The sequence below is a fragment of the Cyclopterus lumpus genome, chromosome 1, assembly GCF_009769545.1.
Source record: "Cyclopterus lumpus isolate fCycLum1 chromosome 1, fCycLum1.pri, whole genome shotgun sequence".
NCBI classification, from domain to species: Eukaryota; Metazoa; Chordata; class Actinopteri; order Perciformes; family Cyclopteridae; genus Cyclopterus; species Cyclopterus lumpus.
Window position 1 is genome coordinate 5,006,241 of NC_046966.1, and position 13,471 is coordinate 5,019,711.

A 13,471-nucleotide genomic window follows, 5' to 3' on the forward strand; every position below is an offset into this window, starting at 1 on the left:
TTTAGAAAAAAACATATCTTTTTTTATTGTTTTCATTACAGCAGTTAGCAATAGTTTACCTAGAGCAAGCCAAAAATAAATACAAATTTTAAATAATTTCAACAATGTGTTTCATTCAATGGAGCAACAGTAGCATTTCACGTTAATAGTGCGTAGAATCCAACACAGTCATGGCTTCCCGTCTGAATTTTTCACCTTCGCAAGGGATTAAACATGATCAATATTTGGCTTCTTTTAAATTCAGCCATGATTAATTTTCCAATATCAAACAAAATGTTTTCGTCCATGTGGATGAAGGGGAAAAAAAACGTGCAGCAAGGAAGCCATTGTCGTGTCATTGGACTCCAGCAGGAGCAGTTAGGACACACGGTTTAACATGCGGGGAGAAACAGTAAAGACATGAGGAAAATACTACACGCAAAGTGCATAAATATTCTAAATCCAATCTGGAAATAACAGACCACAGCTATTTAGAAAAATCTCCCCCTTTTGAATTTTCCATGTACAAAGAAAAAAAAAAAAGTTTCTTTTGTAAAAGAAAAAAAAAGAAAAAAAAAAGGGGATGGGGGCGGGGGGTCAATGTGACGAATGGAAGTCACGTTCATTTTCCCTGACGGATGTGAAAGCACGAGGCAACAGCGCCCCTCCGTTAACCCGTTCTATGAGAGTCCAGCTGTCACGATCGCTGTTGTATAAATGTACACGCCCGCAACGCTAGTGAACCGCCATCTAACCTCGAGGCCCCCGTTCCCCTTCACACTGGTTCTCCTGACCCATTCTCAGGGACGTTGTGCGGGCGACAGGAAGTGCCTCCAAAGCGCTCCCAGCACACAAGCATGCGCGCACAGACACGGCCTCCCCTCGACGGCCACCGGTGAGTCAGTGCATTCGTCCGTGGCTTCATTTCCCTTTGTGGCTGCGTTGCTCCCATGTGCTTTTGGCCGTGGTACGGAGGCCCGGCAGGGCCACGTAGTCTTTCTGGAAACGCGAGTTGGGCGTTCTCTGGCGTTTCCTCTCGCCCTGCGTGGTGAAGAAGGCGTCCTGGAAACGCATGCTCGAGGCGGTGGACTAGAACAAAAGAAAGGGCCATGAGGAAAACGGCAATGAGTCAACAACAAGAAAAAGCATTTCAGGTGGCTAGAGAGTTTTTTAAAACCTTCATGCCAGTCAAAGTATCAAACTTTGTGGTTTACTGTTTAGGTGTTGCCCAGTAAGTCTAATACTTACAAGTCTACGTTTCACCTTGTTAGGCAGGTCTTCATCTAAAGCATAGACATCTTCCCTTTTGGCCAGCACCTGAGACCCGTCCTCAAACTCCACCTGAGGGGACGGGAAAATATGAAGCTCTTATTTACAGGGTTGTAAATCAATGCAGTGCTTTGCAATTTGCCTCTTTCGTCCGCCCTAAATGTAAAGGGTACCGATTGTACTCCACTTGGTCACCCCCGACTCCTCAATGGAATCTGTATATTTATTTTGCCGGTAAATAAACCCCGAAAAAGATGCGAGAATTGAACATTAGTCAAAGATAAGTGATCTTTGTAGCAACAATGCAAATGCAATATAGATTATGAAAAGGTCGAACGTAAACGTGAAACAATATCTTCATAATTGGTTATGTCATCACAAATTACAAAGATAAACTGCCCTTTGAGTCTAAATGATGAAACATTAGCGGCTCTGACTATACAGTGTGACTGATTAAGAAATGAAGAACAAAGACGTTTTCCCTCTGCGCTCAAAATCAAATGTTTTCCGCTTGCAAAATCGCAACTTTTTGATCGACGTGTAGTTCCTGAAGTAAAAAGGCAGAACTGTTTCCTCGCCGAGGAACAACTCGACAATGGAAAGTTCTTGTTCAGCTTCTTTTTTTTCTTTTTTTTTTGGAGAATCTGACCCATCTTAAACTGAGTATCTGCGTCACAGATGCATTTGTGCATAACTAATGGCTGACGCCCATCTCAACTAAATAAAGCTTTAAGTGGAAGCCGCATGACTTGGCTCGGTGAATATTTCATTTAGTTTGAATAATGCAGATTGTCACCTCCTTCTCATCCTCCTCTTCTCGCTCGATCTCTCCCCATCTGCGACTGAATAGCTTTTTGCGTTCTCCATCCCTGCTCGCTCACCCTCCCCCCTTCTTCCTCTTCTTCCTCCTCCTCCTCCTCCTCCTCCTCCTCCTCCTCTTTAGTCACCAACGGCTTCAGCGCCTCACTCAATCACAGGCGTCCGCTGTCTCTCTCCCTCCACCTCCCCACACATAGACCCGGGGACTTTGACGACGTCAGAGGAGTCACGACATCGCTGACGTTTGCCGGAGTTCGTCAAGTTCGACCCTCGACTGAGCATGCAATATAATTCAACGTTCACTCCCCAAAAAAAGTATCCCATCGGCAAAAAAACAAAACAGCGCAGTACGTCGGCATGTACCTGATACATGTAGGATACGTTGGATCCCAGGTATTTGGCACCGTAGAACAGCCCATCGGGCCACTTCACCTGAACAGCTTCCCCAACTTCTGGAGGACCCAAGTTCATACAATCTCTGCTCTAAAAAAAAGACACAAAAGAAGAACGGTCGGTGCCTGTCAAAATGTCAAAAAAACATCAGAAAGTCATGTATGGTTTGGCGTTCAGGACATGAACCTGCAAGACGCTCAAACGGTCTGTTCAACATCACAACAGTCTCCAGATAGAATGCTATTCAACGCTGCGTCTACGGGTTTTAGGGCGTATAATTTGCTGCACATCTGAAGAGGACTTGGCCAATTAAGGGGTGAGGTTCGGGATTGAATGCAAAATTAGTGGAACGTCCTCACTAATACAAGTAACACGCACAAGCGTGTGGTTGCGTCTGCCGCGGCAAATCAATGAATTTCCACTCATCCGGAGGGCATGCGAGTGATTATTTGCTGCCACCATGACAACAATGATATCCCGTTTTAATGCGAATGGCATTTTCAGAAATCCACGCTGTTTCGTCGTAAAGTCAGAAAGGTTTACAGTGAGAAGATGACTCAAAATGACTCTGGATCACATCAGGGTTTTTTAAAATTTTTTTTACCTTAGTTAAGATCGTAAAGCACATTTAAAAAAAAAAAAGAAAAAAAAAGGTAATCCCTCGTGCAACGACCAGTCGAGAACCAATAATCCCTTCTCGAATGGAAGGAAGCTCCTTTCAAAAGAGAGGGTTCTAATATCGGATATGGCCTCATACAAGTGGGAGGTGACCTCTGAAAGCACGTCTCCAATTAAACATACTCTCACCACTATATCCTCGGGGTAGGTATCGTTGGAGAAGGAGCCGTCGTCGAACATGACCTCGTAGAACGTCTGGGAGGTGATCTCGGCGACCTTGGAGCTGTAGTAGCGCAGGTTCTTGTGTTTGGAGATTACTGTCTGGCCCAGCGAGATCGGCGCTTGGCACGCCCGCTGCTTCTAGTGTAGACATGGAGCAGCAATTAGACCACCGTACACGCACAGGCGGTCGATATGCACATTGATAGCCCTACACTAGACCATCACCTTTTACTTTACTTGCACTCATTTTTTTTTTTTTTTTTTTAAACAACATTCACACCAAAACATTTGACCCAATTCCATCTTTTTACGAATGGAAAAAGGGTCTGATCTCAACACAGCGAACACATTGCCGTGTGTCCTTTGTTCTAACTGAGCACAACCTGGTTCACAACAGCTCGAGGAAACACCCGTCCTAAAACTTACAGCTGACGAACTCCGTGATTGATGTCTATGGCAGGTGATTGACACGACATACGGCCAATCATCCGGCTCCATGATTACACCGGCAGCATGGGCACAGCTCACATGAAAGGAGGTGGGACACCGGCCACATGAGCACTGGATACAAGCACCTGCCTGCCGCTTCCCCGAGCAGCGCTTACGACAATAGATGCACTTCTGTAAACACAGACCAGAGCAAACTGTCAGCACGGAGCGCTGACCGACGAGGGCCAGCTCGGCCCAAAGTCTTTCAGGACAAGGCTGGCTTCGGGCTCTAGTTTTCAAGCCAGCACTCGGCCCCAAAGTCCATTCTTTCCTACTGAAGACACAAAATTTTTTCCCTTTCACAGCTGGGCACTGTAGTTTACACCGAACGTTAGACAAACAGGGGTGAATAGTGTTGCGGGAGTACTTGCAGCTGTGAATTAAAAAAACACATTTAGTTCTCCAGTGAATATTTGACATAATTAGGGGCACGGTATGTGGGATTGAAATCAACAACTCAAACAGTGCCCGCGTGCAACGAAATGAAGCAACATGTCACTCAGTTTAACAGTATGGCTCATTTATGTGACTTGTGTTTTGGCTTTCCATGGGATTTGTCAACAATAAGAACAATCTCGGCATTCCCCTTTAATACTACCGACATAGTGAGTATTGTTAGTATTAGAAAGTGCAACGTTGCGCATCAGCTAACACAGAGTACCGACACCAGCGTTCAATTAATAAGCTGTGTGGAAGAGACCGGGATCATTCTTTCATGTGTACGGCAACAGCAGGCTTTCATTTAAACATTCATTACTCAATACAGAGATATAAATGTTGTGAATTGTTGTATTGTTAAATTAATGGTATCCAATACAGGAGTAGCCATTGGCACTGATATCCAAACCAGGCATTTGAGTCGTTATCAGCTTTTCCGTTTACGTACATTTAGCACAGGTTGAGAATGAACACAACTAAAACCAGAAAGTGACCTTTAGGCCCTCTTCTCCTTCCTTCCAATCTTTCCTCTCACCTTCCACGTGCGCGATACATTAGGCCATCAACCATTGAGAGGCTCTTTTGCATTTGAAGAAAAACCTGACCTTATTCAAAAGTCTTTAAAAGCGGGCTAAAATCTGCATTTCCACTTGAGACTTTGACTGCGGGCGCAGAGAAGAACAGCGGCGAATTAAAGACAAAAAGAAAAGGCCGCTAAGTGAATCCCCGCTTGGTTGGGCCGTGAACCTCGAGCCTCATTTAAAACCAGCATGTGCTCCAAAATAAACACATCGGTGAAATCTCCCCCAATGCAAAAAAAACAAAAACATGGACACGAGAGAATAAAATGGGGGCGAGGAGAGCGAGAGACCTCGGTCGCAACAGTCAACACGTTATTTCACCGCTACAATGCAAGGAAAACCCTCAAATAGGACCAATCGGATGACATCAATTGAGGCTTCCACAAACCAATGCTGCAATGCCTATGCGCCCCCCCCCCCCCCCATTTGAGGTCTCTGAGCTGTACCCAACTGCACAACAAAGGGAGTAACACACATGCACGGCCCACGCACAAACACTGCTGCCACGCATCCATGCACACCGACACACTCGCACCTACATTTTTAAGAAACATCTCTCGGTTTTCTGCACCAAACCTCCCATCAAGGCCATTTGCTCCACTGTGGCATCTCCACTCTCCTCCTCCCACAAATCCTCAGCTCTACCGCTAAAAAGGGGAAAGAATGACGACATCCTCCCACTATAACCCTACTCCTTCCCCCCCGTTCCTCCATCACCCCCTTTCCTCCACTCTCCTCCTAATAAAACATCCATTTAGGCTCTTTTTTCTTTTCATTTTTCCCCCGCTTCCCGACCCCCGGCTCGGTTTACGTGTCTCTTTGAAGGTAATGTATTCAGTGATCCAATTCCTGCAAGTCCATACATGCTGGCCGATTATTTATTTATTTTACCCGCATGAATGCATGCATACACACACACACACACACATATATATACATACATACATATATATATATATATATATATATATATATATATATATATATATATATATATATGTGGTTTGTAAAATATGAAGTGTAGCATATATATAAAAATGTGTGATGACATGTAAACTGTCATATCACTATCCAATCACATACATGGAAGAACATGAGGTGTCTAAAGAGAGTATGGAAGTACTGCAATATGTCATGTTGTTGTAATGCACGGTTACATAGAACAGGAAAGTTTCCCCCGTGTAAGAAACGCACAGCATTCGATAGGCGGATACGCAGGTGCCAATACAAAGATGTGTTTTTAAAGTATCCGTCCTCATCAGCTAAGCTTCTAAAATAAGTGTCCTTTGTTCACATAAAATCACCATTATTCCAGTTAGACCTCCGCAGCCCGGCTGGCTTCGCCGTTGCGATCATCAGCTTCGCCTACTCAATTCAGGTGTCGGTTGAAAAGACGCAACTTCACCACATTATTGTATTTTTGTTATTCGCGGCGCCTCGATTGCCCCCACAGCGTCTCTATTTCTGAACCCAGGGACTTTTAGTCTGTTTATGCTTTTCTTGGTGACTAACTTGGCCTACATTTCACAACGCCTTTCCCAAACATCTCCTCCACTGCGGACAGCAGTGTGCTGCTGAAGAACTGGCCCGGCCGTCTCGTCCACCGACTGGGGCCAGGGGAATATAATAGGTATTTATGTACTTTTATTGGTGGAATAATCTATTCGTCTGAAAACATGAAGTAATGCTAAATTATGTCAACATAGTGTGTGTGTGTGTGTGTGTGTGTGTGTGTGTGTGTGTGTGTGTGTCTAACCCAATTTTTCTCCCATGCCCGTGTCTTCTCTGGGGTGTATTTGGGCAACTGTGTTGAGCCATGCGTTAAGAACATTCCCACAGTAAATTATGAATGCGTATGTGTGTGCGTGCGATAGTAAATTATAAATGCATTGGGCTGCTGCTGCAGGGGCAGCGGGTCCAATGTGAACACATGGCTCACAGAGCGAACTTCCAAACGATGCGGCGGACATGGAAGAGAGGTACCCGCCGTCCTCGTGACACAAATGGGGTTTATGTTATACTACAGAATGTTTAAGCGGGATGTCTGGGGGTTTTTTCCCCCCAAAATCTTTTATCTTCATTTCAAAACTTGTTTTGTTAAGAGGCCCATCTGTTTTATCATCAACTGATCATGAGTCCTTCAAAAAAAAAAGTGCTGGTGTCAACATGTTAATTAGTGAAAAATTGGCCCCAGAGAGCAAAGACTTTGTGTCATCATGAAGTGTGAAAAAAAAGAAAAAAGGATGAGGTCAGATCAGATGCAAAATAAAATAAAAAAAGGGAAGAAACTGTATATAATTTTTTATCAAAGCATGTGTTTTCAGCATTGCCAGCCAAGAGCTACGAATGGCACTGTGACGAGCAAATTAGCATCCAACAGCTAAAAGGAAGAAAGCACTGTTCACAATTTTGATCATAACAAGATCTGAAAGATTAGCCCATCATCGGGGTAATGTCACAGGCTTTTTATGAGCGCGTCGCCCTTTTCAGTCCGGACTAGTTTTCATTTTTGTTCAGATTTTTGGCCTCTGGATACGGATCTTGACACTTTGTGGTCTGTGCTTTCATATCCAAATGAGCGTAATTACAATGTGGAGTGAGCCGATATGAGCCATATCCCTGTAAATACCCTGTGCTGTGGGTAATGTCACTGTGTCCATAAAGTCAGTGTCCTATTTAGTGCAGTAGTTTTCCTTCTACGATGCAGGCACTCGTGTAAGAGCCACGTTTAGTTGGTTCCGTTATGGTGGACACCGCTAAATATAAACTTTATAGTATTGCTTTATACGGGAAGCTCCACTCAGTTTTTCATCAATACAAGGCTGGGTATTTTATTATTCCTTTATTTAAGAGTTGAAAACAAATAAGATGAAAGTAATAGAAAGGAGGGGAGCGGCGTGCGACGCAGATCCTCGGCCCGACACAAATAGGCGAAGGTGTGGTTCAAGGTTGGCGGTATAACCCCGAGGCCTCAAGGGAACCCCTTTGTCGTGAAGGTGGACTAAATACTAGAAGATTGGGCAATCTCAGTCCAACAAATGGTTCAGTTGATTCAATAAACAGATCTGTGAAACTGAGAAATCACACAGAAGCACCACTTTAATTATTGTGTTAACCAGAGATGGGTTCAAAGATTTCTTAATGAAACATAATGATTTCTTGCCAACAGAAATCTTCGCCGACTAAGAAGACCAATTAGTCGACTTAATCATTACGGTGGGGGCAGCCCCATAGAAAGACCTGTCAGTTTAATATAATACAGTTGAATAGCAGGTATTTACAATACCTTGATTGAGCTCTTTTACTTCTAGCTTTGGACAGTAATCCGTTACTGACGCAGATTGTGTTTTAGGGAGTCCCAACCCAGATTGTGTTTTAGGGAGTCCCAACCCGTGCCTTGATCAATCATATATACACGCCTTATTATCTAAATGCAATATGTATTCCTGAAACAATAATGCAAGCGAGAATCGTGCATTAGGCTGTACCGCTCTCTCCGACATTTTTGCTTTCTGCTGAGCTATCGTGGCGCCTGCAGCAGAGAGCTAACTATAGTGGCTACATGTCAGGTCCGCTGAGACACACTCCAGCTCTCTCATTAAGCAAGCGCACGCACACGGACAAACACCCGCACACAGACGGCCCTACATACACAAACCCCCTCTGCCACCCGCCAGTGGTTAATTATCTAGCTTTGATTGCGGGCATGTTCGTCTCACATTGTTAATTAGAACTGTGAACACTTCATTAATTAGACTGAGCCAGTCCTCAAGGACCTGGGGAATTCCAGCTCTGCATCATTGTGTGAGTGTGTGTGTGTGTGTGTGTGTGTGTGTGTGTGTGTCCTCACCAGTTTATATCGCTGCATGGGGATCCTACTGGTGTCAATGGGACCCCTCTTGGCTTCATCACTGAACCTCGCCTCTGGCAGTGCTACTGCACACATCACGTGGGCCCATCTATATGTGCACACACACACAAATTAATACATTATGATGAGTCAGAAGCACAGACAATCCATTCGTCTGAGCTCTGGAGATCAAAGATGAGTATGCAGAGCTAATCAGGGAAACAAAAGCCTGTCTCACTTGTCGCTTTGGGTTTTCTTCAGAGCTCCACCTCTGAGGTTACAGAGACAGCATTCCTGAGGAAAAACAGACGGAGATAAGTGAGAATGAGAGAAAGATCTTTTTATAAATGCAGTTATTTAACTTACCGTATTTTCCGCACTATAAGGCGCACTTAAAAGCCTTTAATTTTCTCAAAAAACGACAGTGCGCCTTATAATCCGGAGCGCCTTTTTTATGAATTAATTCTGGCTGTGCTTACTGACCTCGAAGCGATTTTGTGTGGTACACGGCGCTCTGTCAAAATGTTTTAGTACGACTTTGGTAAACTACAAAGCCGCACCGCTTGCAGCATTATGGTGCGTTCACACCAAACGGCTTTATGACGCGTCAGTTTATTCGCCAGTCAAGTTGTGTTCATTTGTGTCTTTCGCAACCATTTGCGAAAAGGGGGCGTGGCTTATCTCCGTGGCTTGTCTCGGTAAAAACAGTTATAATTTCCTCCATCCACCACGGTCGAAATAACCACTAAACGCATCTATCGCAACGTCCGCCGAATTTCAACCAAACACGTCTGTGCGTTGACTTTACATGGGATCCAGACGGGCGAAACGCCCCTTTACGGCTACCGTAGTCAGGAGCGTCGCGGAGTAATACATACTGTGCTTCGCCATAATATTACAGTGTGTGTGTATATAAGGACCCCACAATGGCACCTGTCAAGAGACACGCTTACGACGCGGACTTCAAACTCAAGGCTATCAGCCACGCAGTAGAACATGGGAATAGAGCAGCTGCGAGGGAATTCAACATTAATGAATCAATGGTACGGAAGTGGAGGAAGCAAGAAGATGACCACACAGAGTTATGCTAACGTTTGATTTAGCGGTATCAGACTGTTTTTTACGTGTTACAACTAAACAATGTTGAGAGTTATTATGAATACGTTTAATAAAGTTTGACTGACTGACTGTTTTTTTTCGCTTAATGCGCCTTATAGTCGGGTGCGCTTTATATATGAAAAAAGATCGAAAATAGACCATTCATTGACAGTGCGCCTTATAATCCAGTGCGCCCTATAGTGCGGAAAATACGCTATATCTGTTCTAGTGTGTTCTCCGCCAATCAAGGTGATGCACACAAAGGCAAATAGCAACATCTTCTTCTGGAGAGGAACAGTGCGGCATAATAAAACTGACATATTAATCTATCAAGCCTTTATGTTACGATAACCGTGTCCTTGTTGACTCCAAAACACACTTTATTTATTTTTTTAAATCGACTAGGATCAAAATGTAGAAATTTTGCCATTTTGATCAGAGCTGTTTTCCAATAGCCTTGCATCGACACGTTAAGTGCTCATAATTACACTCCATGTAAAACACCACTGTCAAGAAAGGTTTCGGGGAAAGGTGACATCACAAAGAGAAAAATGGCCTTACTGCCGTAAAGCTGCCTTCTGTGCAGCGATCACACGACCACTGTTCGCTGACATCATCTGCGGCAACGCCATAGCAACCTAGAGAAAGAAGTGATGGATTAAAAAAAATAAAATAAAGAGTCTTCACTCTCACTCAAATACTGCTAAACCGCTTTACTCTAACCTGGTGGCATGGTCCCAACAAACCGTTGACAGAAAGCAGCCGATGCGGTAAGCGAATGGTAAGTCTATAATCGCTGTTACAAAGAACAGAAGGAAATGCCACGTCCACATTGTTTCTAACAGAAAGGTATCGCCTCGTGCAGAAATGCACAGTATTGCAGACGGAGTGGAAATGGAGAGAGCTCTATGGTTAGGTGTGTGAAAAAAGAAAAAGAAAAAGAAAAAGGGAACGGCTGTGGTTGAGCAAGAAACGCAGACAACACAGGAGGGAAGAGGTGCATCCATCGCCACTTTGTTTATAAAAGCATATTATTTTGTGCGTTCGTCTGCGTATTAAAGAGCACCTTGGAGACAGCCGCACCGGCACTGGCGTGACAGCGCGCGTTCATTTCAGACTCGAGCCCTTTGGAACCCAGATGACATGGCTGACAGACACCGCGAAAACATTCAGAGTTGTATGAAGCAGCCAGTTTGAGTAAATATTGTTGTTTCGCTTGGTTTCGCTCCGTGTCCTTGGTCGGGCAGAACAGCAGACATGTTTTATAGAAATATAAATGCTGGTGGCCTCCAACGGAAACGCATTTTGAATTTAAAAGTAAGACAAATGAGAGTCTTTTCAAAGCAGACAGCTGGTTAAAATCCAGTCCTAGAGGTTTTAGACACATAAGCTGCGGGGAATTTTTATTTGTAAGAAACACTTAAAGTCTGTATGCGTGTGTGTCTCCGGTCTTTTCCCCCGCTATCCATCACCGAACCAAACATCACATCTAAGCTCACCTCTCTTTCCCTTCACGAGTTCAAATAACAATACGGGGGGAAAGCAAAATCAACTTCTACTTATTGTAGGTTTCCTAAACCAAACTTGTGGCTTTTTCATCAGTGTCAAATGACATGCACTTCAGCTCTCACTCCCACCCTGTACCCCCCCCCCACACACACACACACTTGCACAAAAGCAAGCACATGCAGAGGCCGTATCAGCACGAGGGGCAGAAAAGGCGGAGGGATTGAAACTGACTGAGAGAAGCTATGTCATTATAAAAAGTGTGTGAGACTTTCAAAAACTGTGTGTGTGTGTGTCTGTGGAAGACCAGCTGAACGCTTAAGATATTGGTTCAACTTGTAAGGATTGGGACAAAGACCCAGAGCTGTTAAATTGTGTGTATGGGGGATTGAGATAATGTGGGTTTGCACAGGAAGTATGTGTGGTGAACACAGAGGATTCACCGTCATTCGGCTGACGAGGGAAATAAAATACTCCAAACCGCACAGAGAGTGGGGGAGAAAGGGAAACAGAGAGGGGGTGGAACATCCAGACGGGATTCAGGGCTCAAACCCACTGACCCAATGACATGACAAAAAATTAAATAAAACAAATCTCACACACACACACACACACACACTTCTCTTCCCTCGTGCATACGTACTTGCATGGACTTGCAGGCAACAGCCCTGGCAGTAGAGCAGAGGGGAGGTGCCATCTTCCTGCAGCAGAGGGTTGGTGGGCGTTGGGGGGCAGTTCTGCTCCCGGAAAGAGAAACAGATCTCTGGGACCAGGGGAATGGTCCTCCTCAGACCTCTGCAGGGACGCGTGGGGCCCTCCATTGGAGATGAGGATTTGGAGGTGTCCCTCGCTACGATAGGTGCATCGTCCTCAACTTTGTCTTCGGCCTGAAAAAAAAAAAGAAGAGCGGAACATCCTAATATAGCAGCGAGATGTGGAAAATAATAGGAGTTTCTCCCTTTTCCCTCATAATTGAAGTCACTCTGGATGGCATTCTAGCCAGTGGCAAACTACAGGAGCTGGTTGGGTAATAAGACATTGATGAGCTGCAAGAAAACCATGTGACATTCATCACCAGAGGGCGCAGAAGTATTTTCAATACTAGTATTGTTCAGCGGTAATTATTTAGCCGTCATTAAATGATTTGCAAACTACTTAAATGTCTTTTTTTCGTGGGCCATGCTTTCACCACAGGTTAGGGCCTGGTATTGGTGACGCATGGGGGTCGCTCTCCGCACATCTAATCAGTTTAGCTATAAAATAATATTTTTAAAATAGATCAGCAAAGACAATATCGCCACTGACATTACAACAGAGCATTTGATTAGCTTGCGGGGTCTTTACTTGTTCCACCGCCATACGAGTTGACAGATGTTACAGAGTGATTCATCAGGTTTTAACACTTCGCTGATGAAACTAAGGCGTTACAGTAACACAGCTCTATTTATATAGAAACTCATCTAAATAAGTACTCCGGGATGGACCTACATAAACGGAAGGCATGTTTGCCGAAAAACAGTAAGTAATTGTGTCCGATTATTTCTACGGTGGGAGGAGTGGGAGGGGAGGGTGATGCGTGAAAGACATATGTGCCCCAGATGGGATTAGAGCCACTGATCAGCACAGGTAAAGCTGAAATCTGATAAATCCTGCAGGGCTTAGGGAGCGAAAGCAAAGAGTCCGACTGGATGTGATCTGCTAGTATTGATTCCCCCGTCTTCAGCTCGATAGCCGGGGGATACAATCATATCCTCAAGTGTGTTTATGGAACACGCATATAGGCACGAATGAAACTGGAACGCATTTTTGGAATCAAGCATCCAACAAATGACACTGTTTTTTTAAATTTATTTATATATATATAAAAAAAATAAAAAAAAAATAATGTATTTATTTTTGTTAACCTCTGTGTTACCTGATGATAGGGCATGAAGAGTGTGCACACAGCGCAGTGTGGCGGTGTAGTGGCTGCATTGGCATTGAACTCCCTCTCCGCAGTGAAGCAGCTCTTCCTGTTCTGCCACAGGTAGATGAGGGGTTTCGCCCACGCCTCCATTTCCTCCTCCTCCTCCTCCTCCTCTTCCTCTTCCTCTTCTTCTTCCTCCTCCTCCTCCTCCTCCTCCTCCTCTTCCAGGCTTGCTTCAGGAGGCTCTAAGTGGAGACACAACAAAGCCTTACAACCACTTATCTATTCAACTAGTGTTTTATT

General features: G+C 44.4%; 1 protein-coding gene across 11 annotated transcripts in view; it reads right to left on the reverse strand.

Moving 5' to 3' along the window:
• The window catches only part of kdm4c (lysine (K)-specific demethylase 4C), a 27,069-nt gene continuing 13,598 nt past the window's right edge, over nucleotides 1-13,471 (reverse strand). For 3 of the 11 annotated variants that reach the window (XM_034530179.1, XM_034530160.1, XM_034530237.1), the window contains 10 exons: nucleotides 13,178-13,413; nucleotides 11,906-12,149; nucleotides 10,318-10,394; nucleotides 8,897-8,952; nucleotides 8,659-8,767; nucleotides 3,727-3,921; nucleotides 3,268-3,438; nucleotides 2,431-2,550; nucleotides 1,228-1,320; nucleotides 1-1,068 (listed from right to left, as the gene is read on the reverse strand). In XM_034530179.1, coding sequence (XP_034386070.1) covers nucleotides 901-1,068; nucleotides 1,228-1,320; nucleotides 2,431-2,550; nucleotides 3,268-3,438; nucleotides 3,727-3,921; nucleotides 8,659-8,767; nucleotides 8,897-8,952; nucleotides 10,318-10,394; nucleotides 11,906-12,149; nucleotides 13,178-13,413 — 1,469 coding nt within the window. In that variant the 3' untranslated portion in view covers nucleotides 1-900. Of the gene's footprint in view, nucleotides 1,069-1,227; nucleotides 1,321-2,430; nucleotides 2,551-3,267; nucleotides 3,439-3,726; nucleotides 3,922-8,658; nucleotides 8,768-8,896; nucleotides 8,953-10,317; nucleotides 10,395-11,905; nucleotides 12,150-13,177; nucleotides 13,414-13,471 lie in introns of those variants that run through there. The other 8 variants (XM_034530169.1, XM_034530186.1, XM_034530205.1 and 5 more) reach the window with 8 other exon arrangements.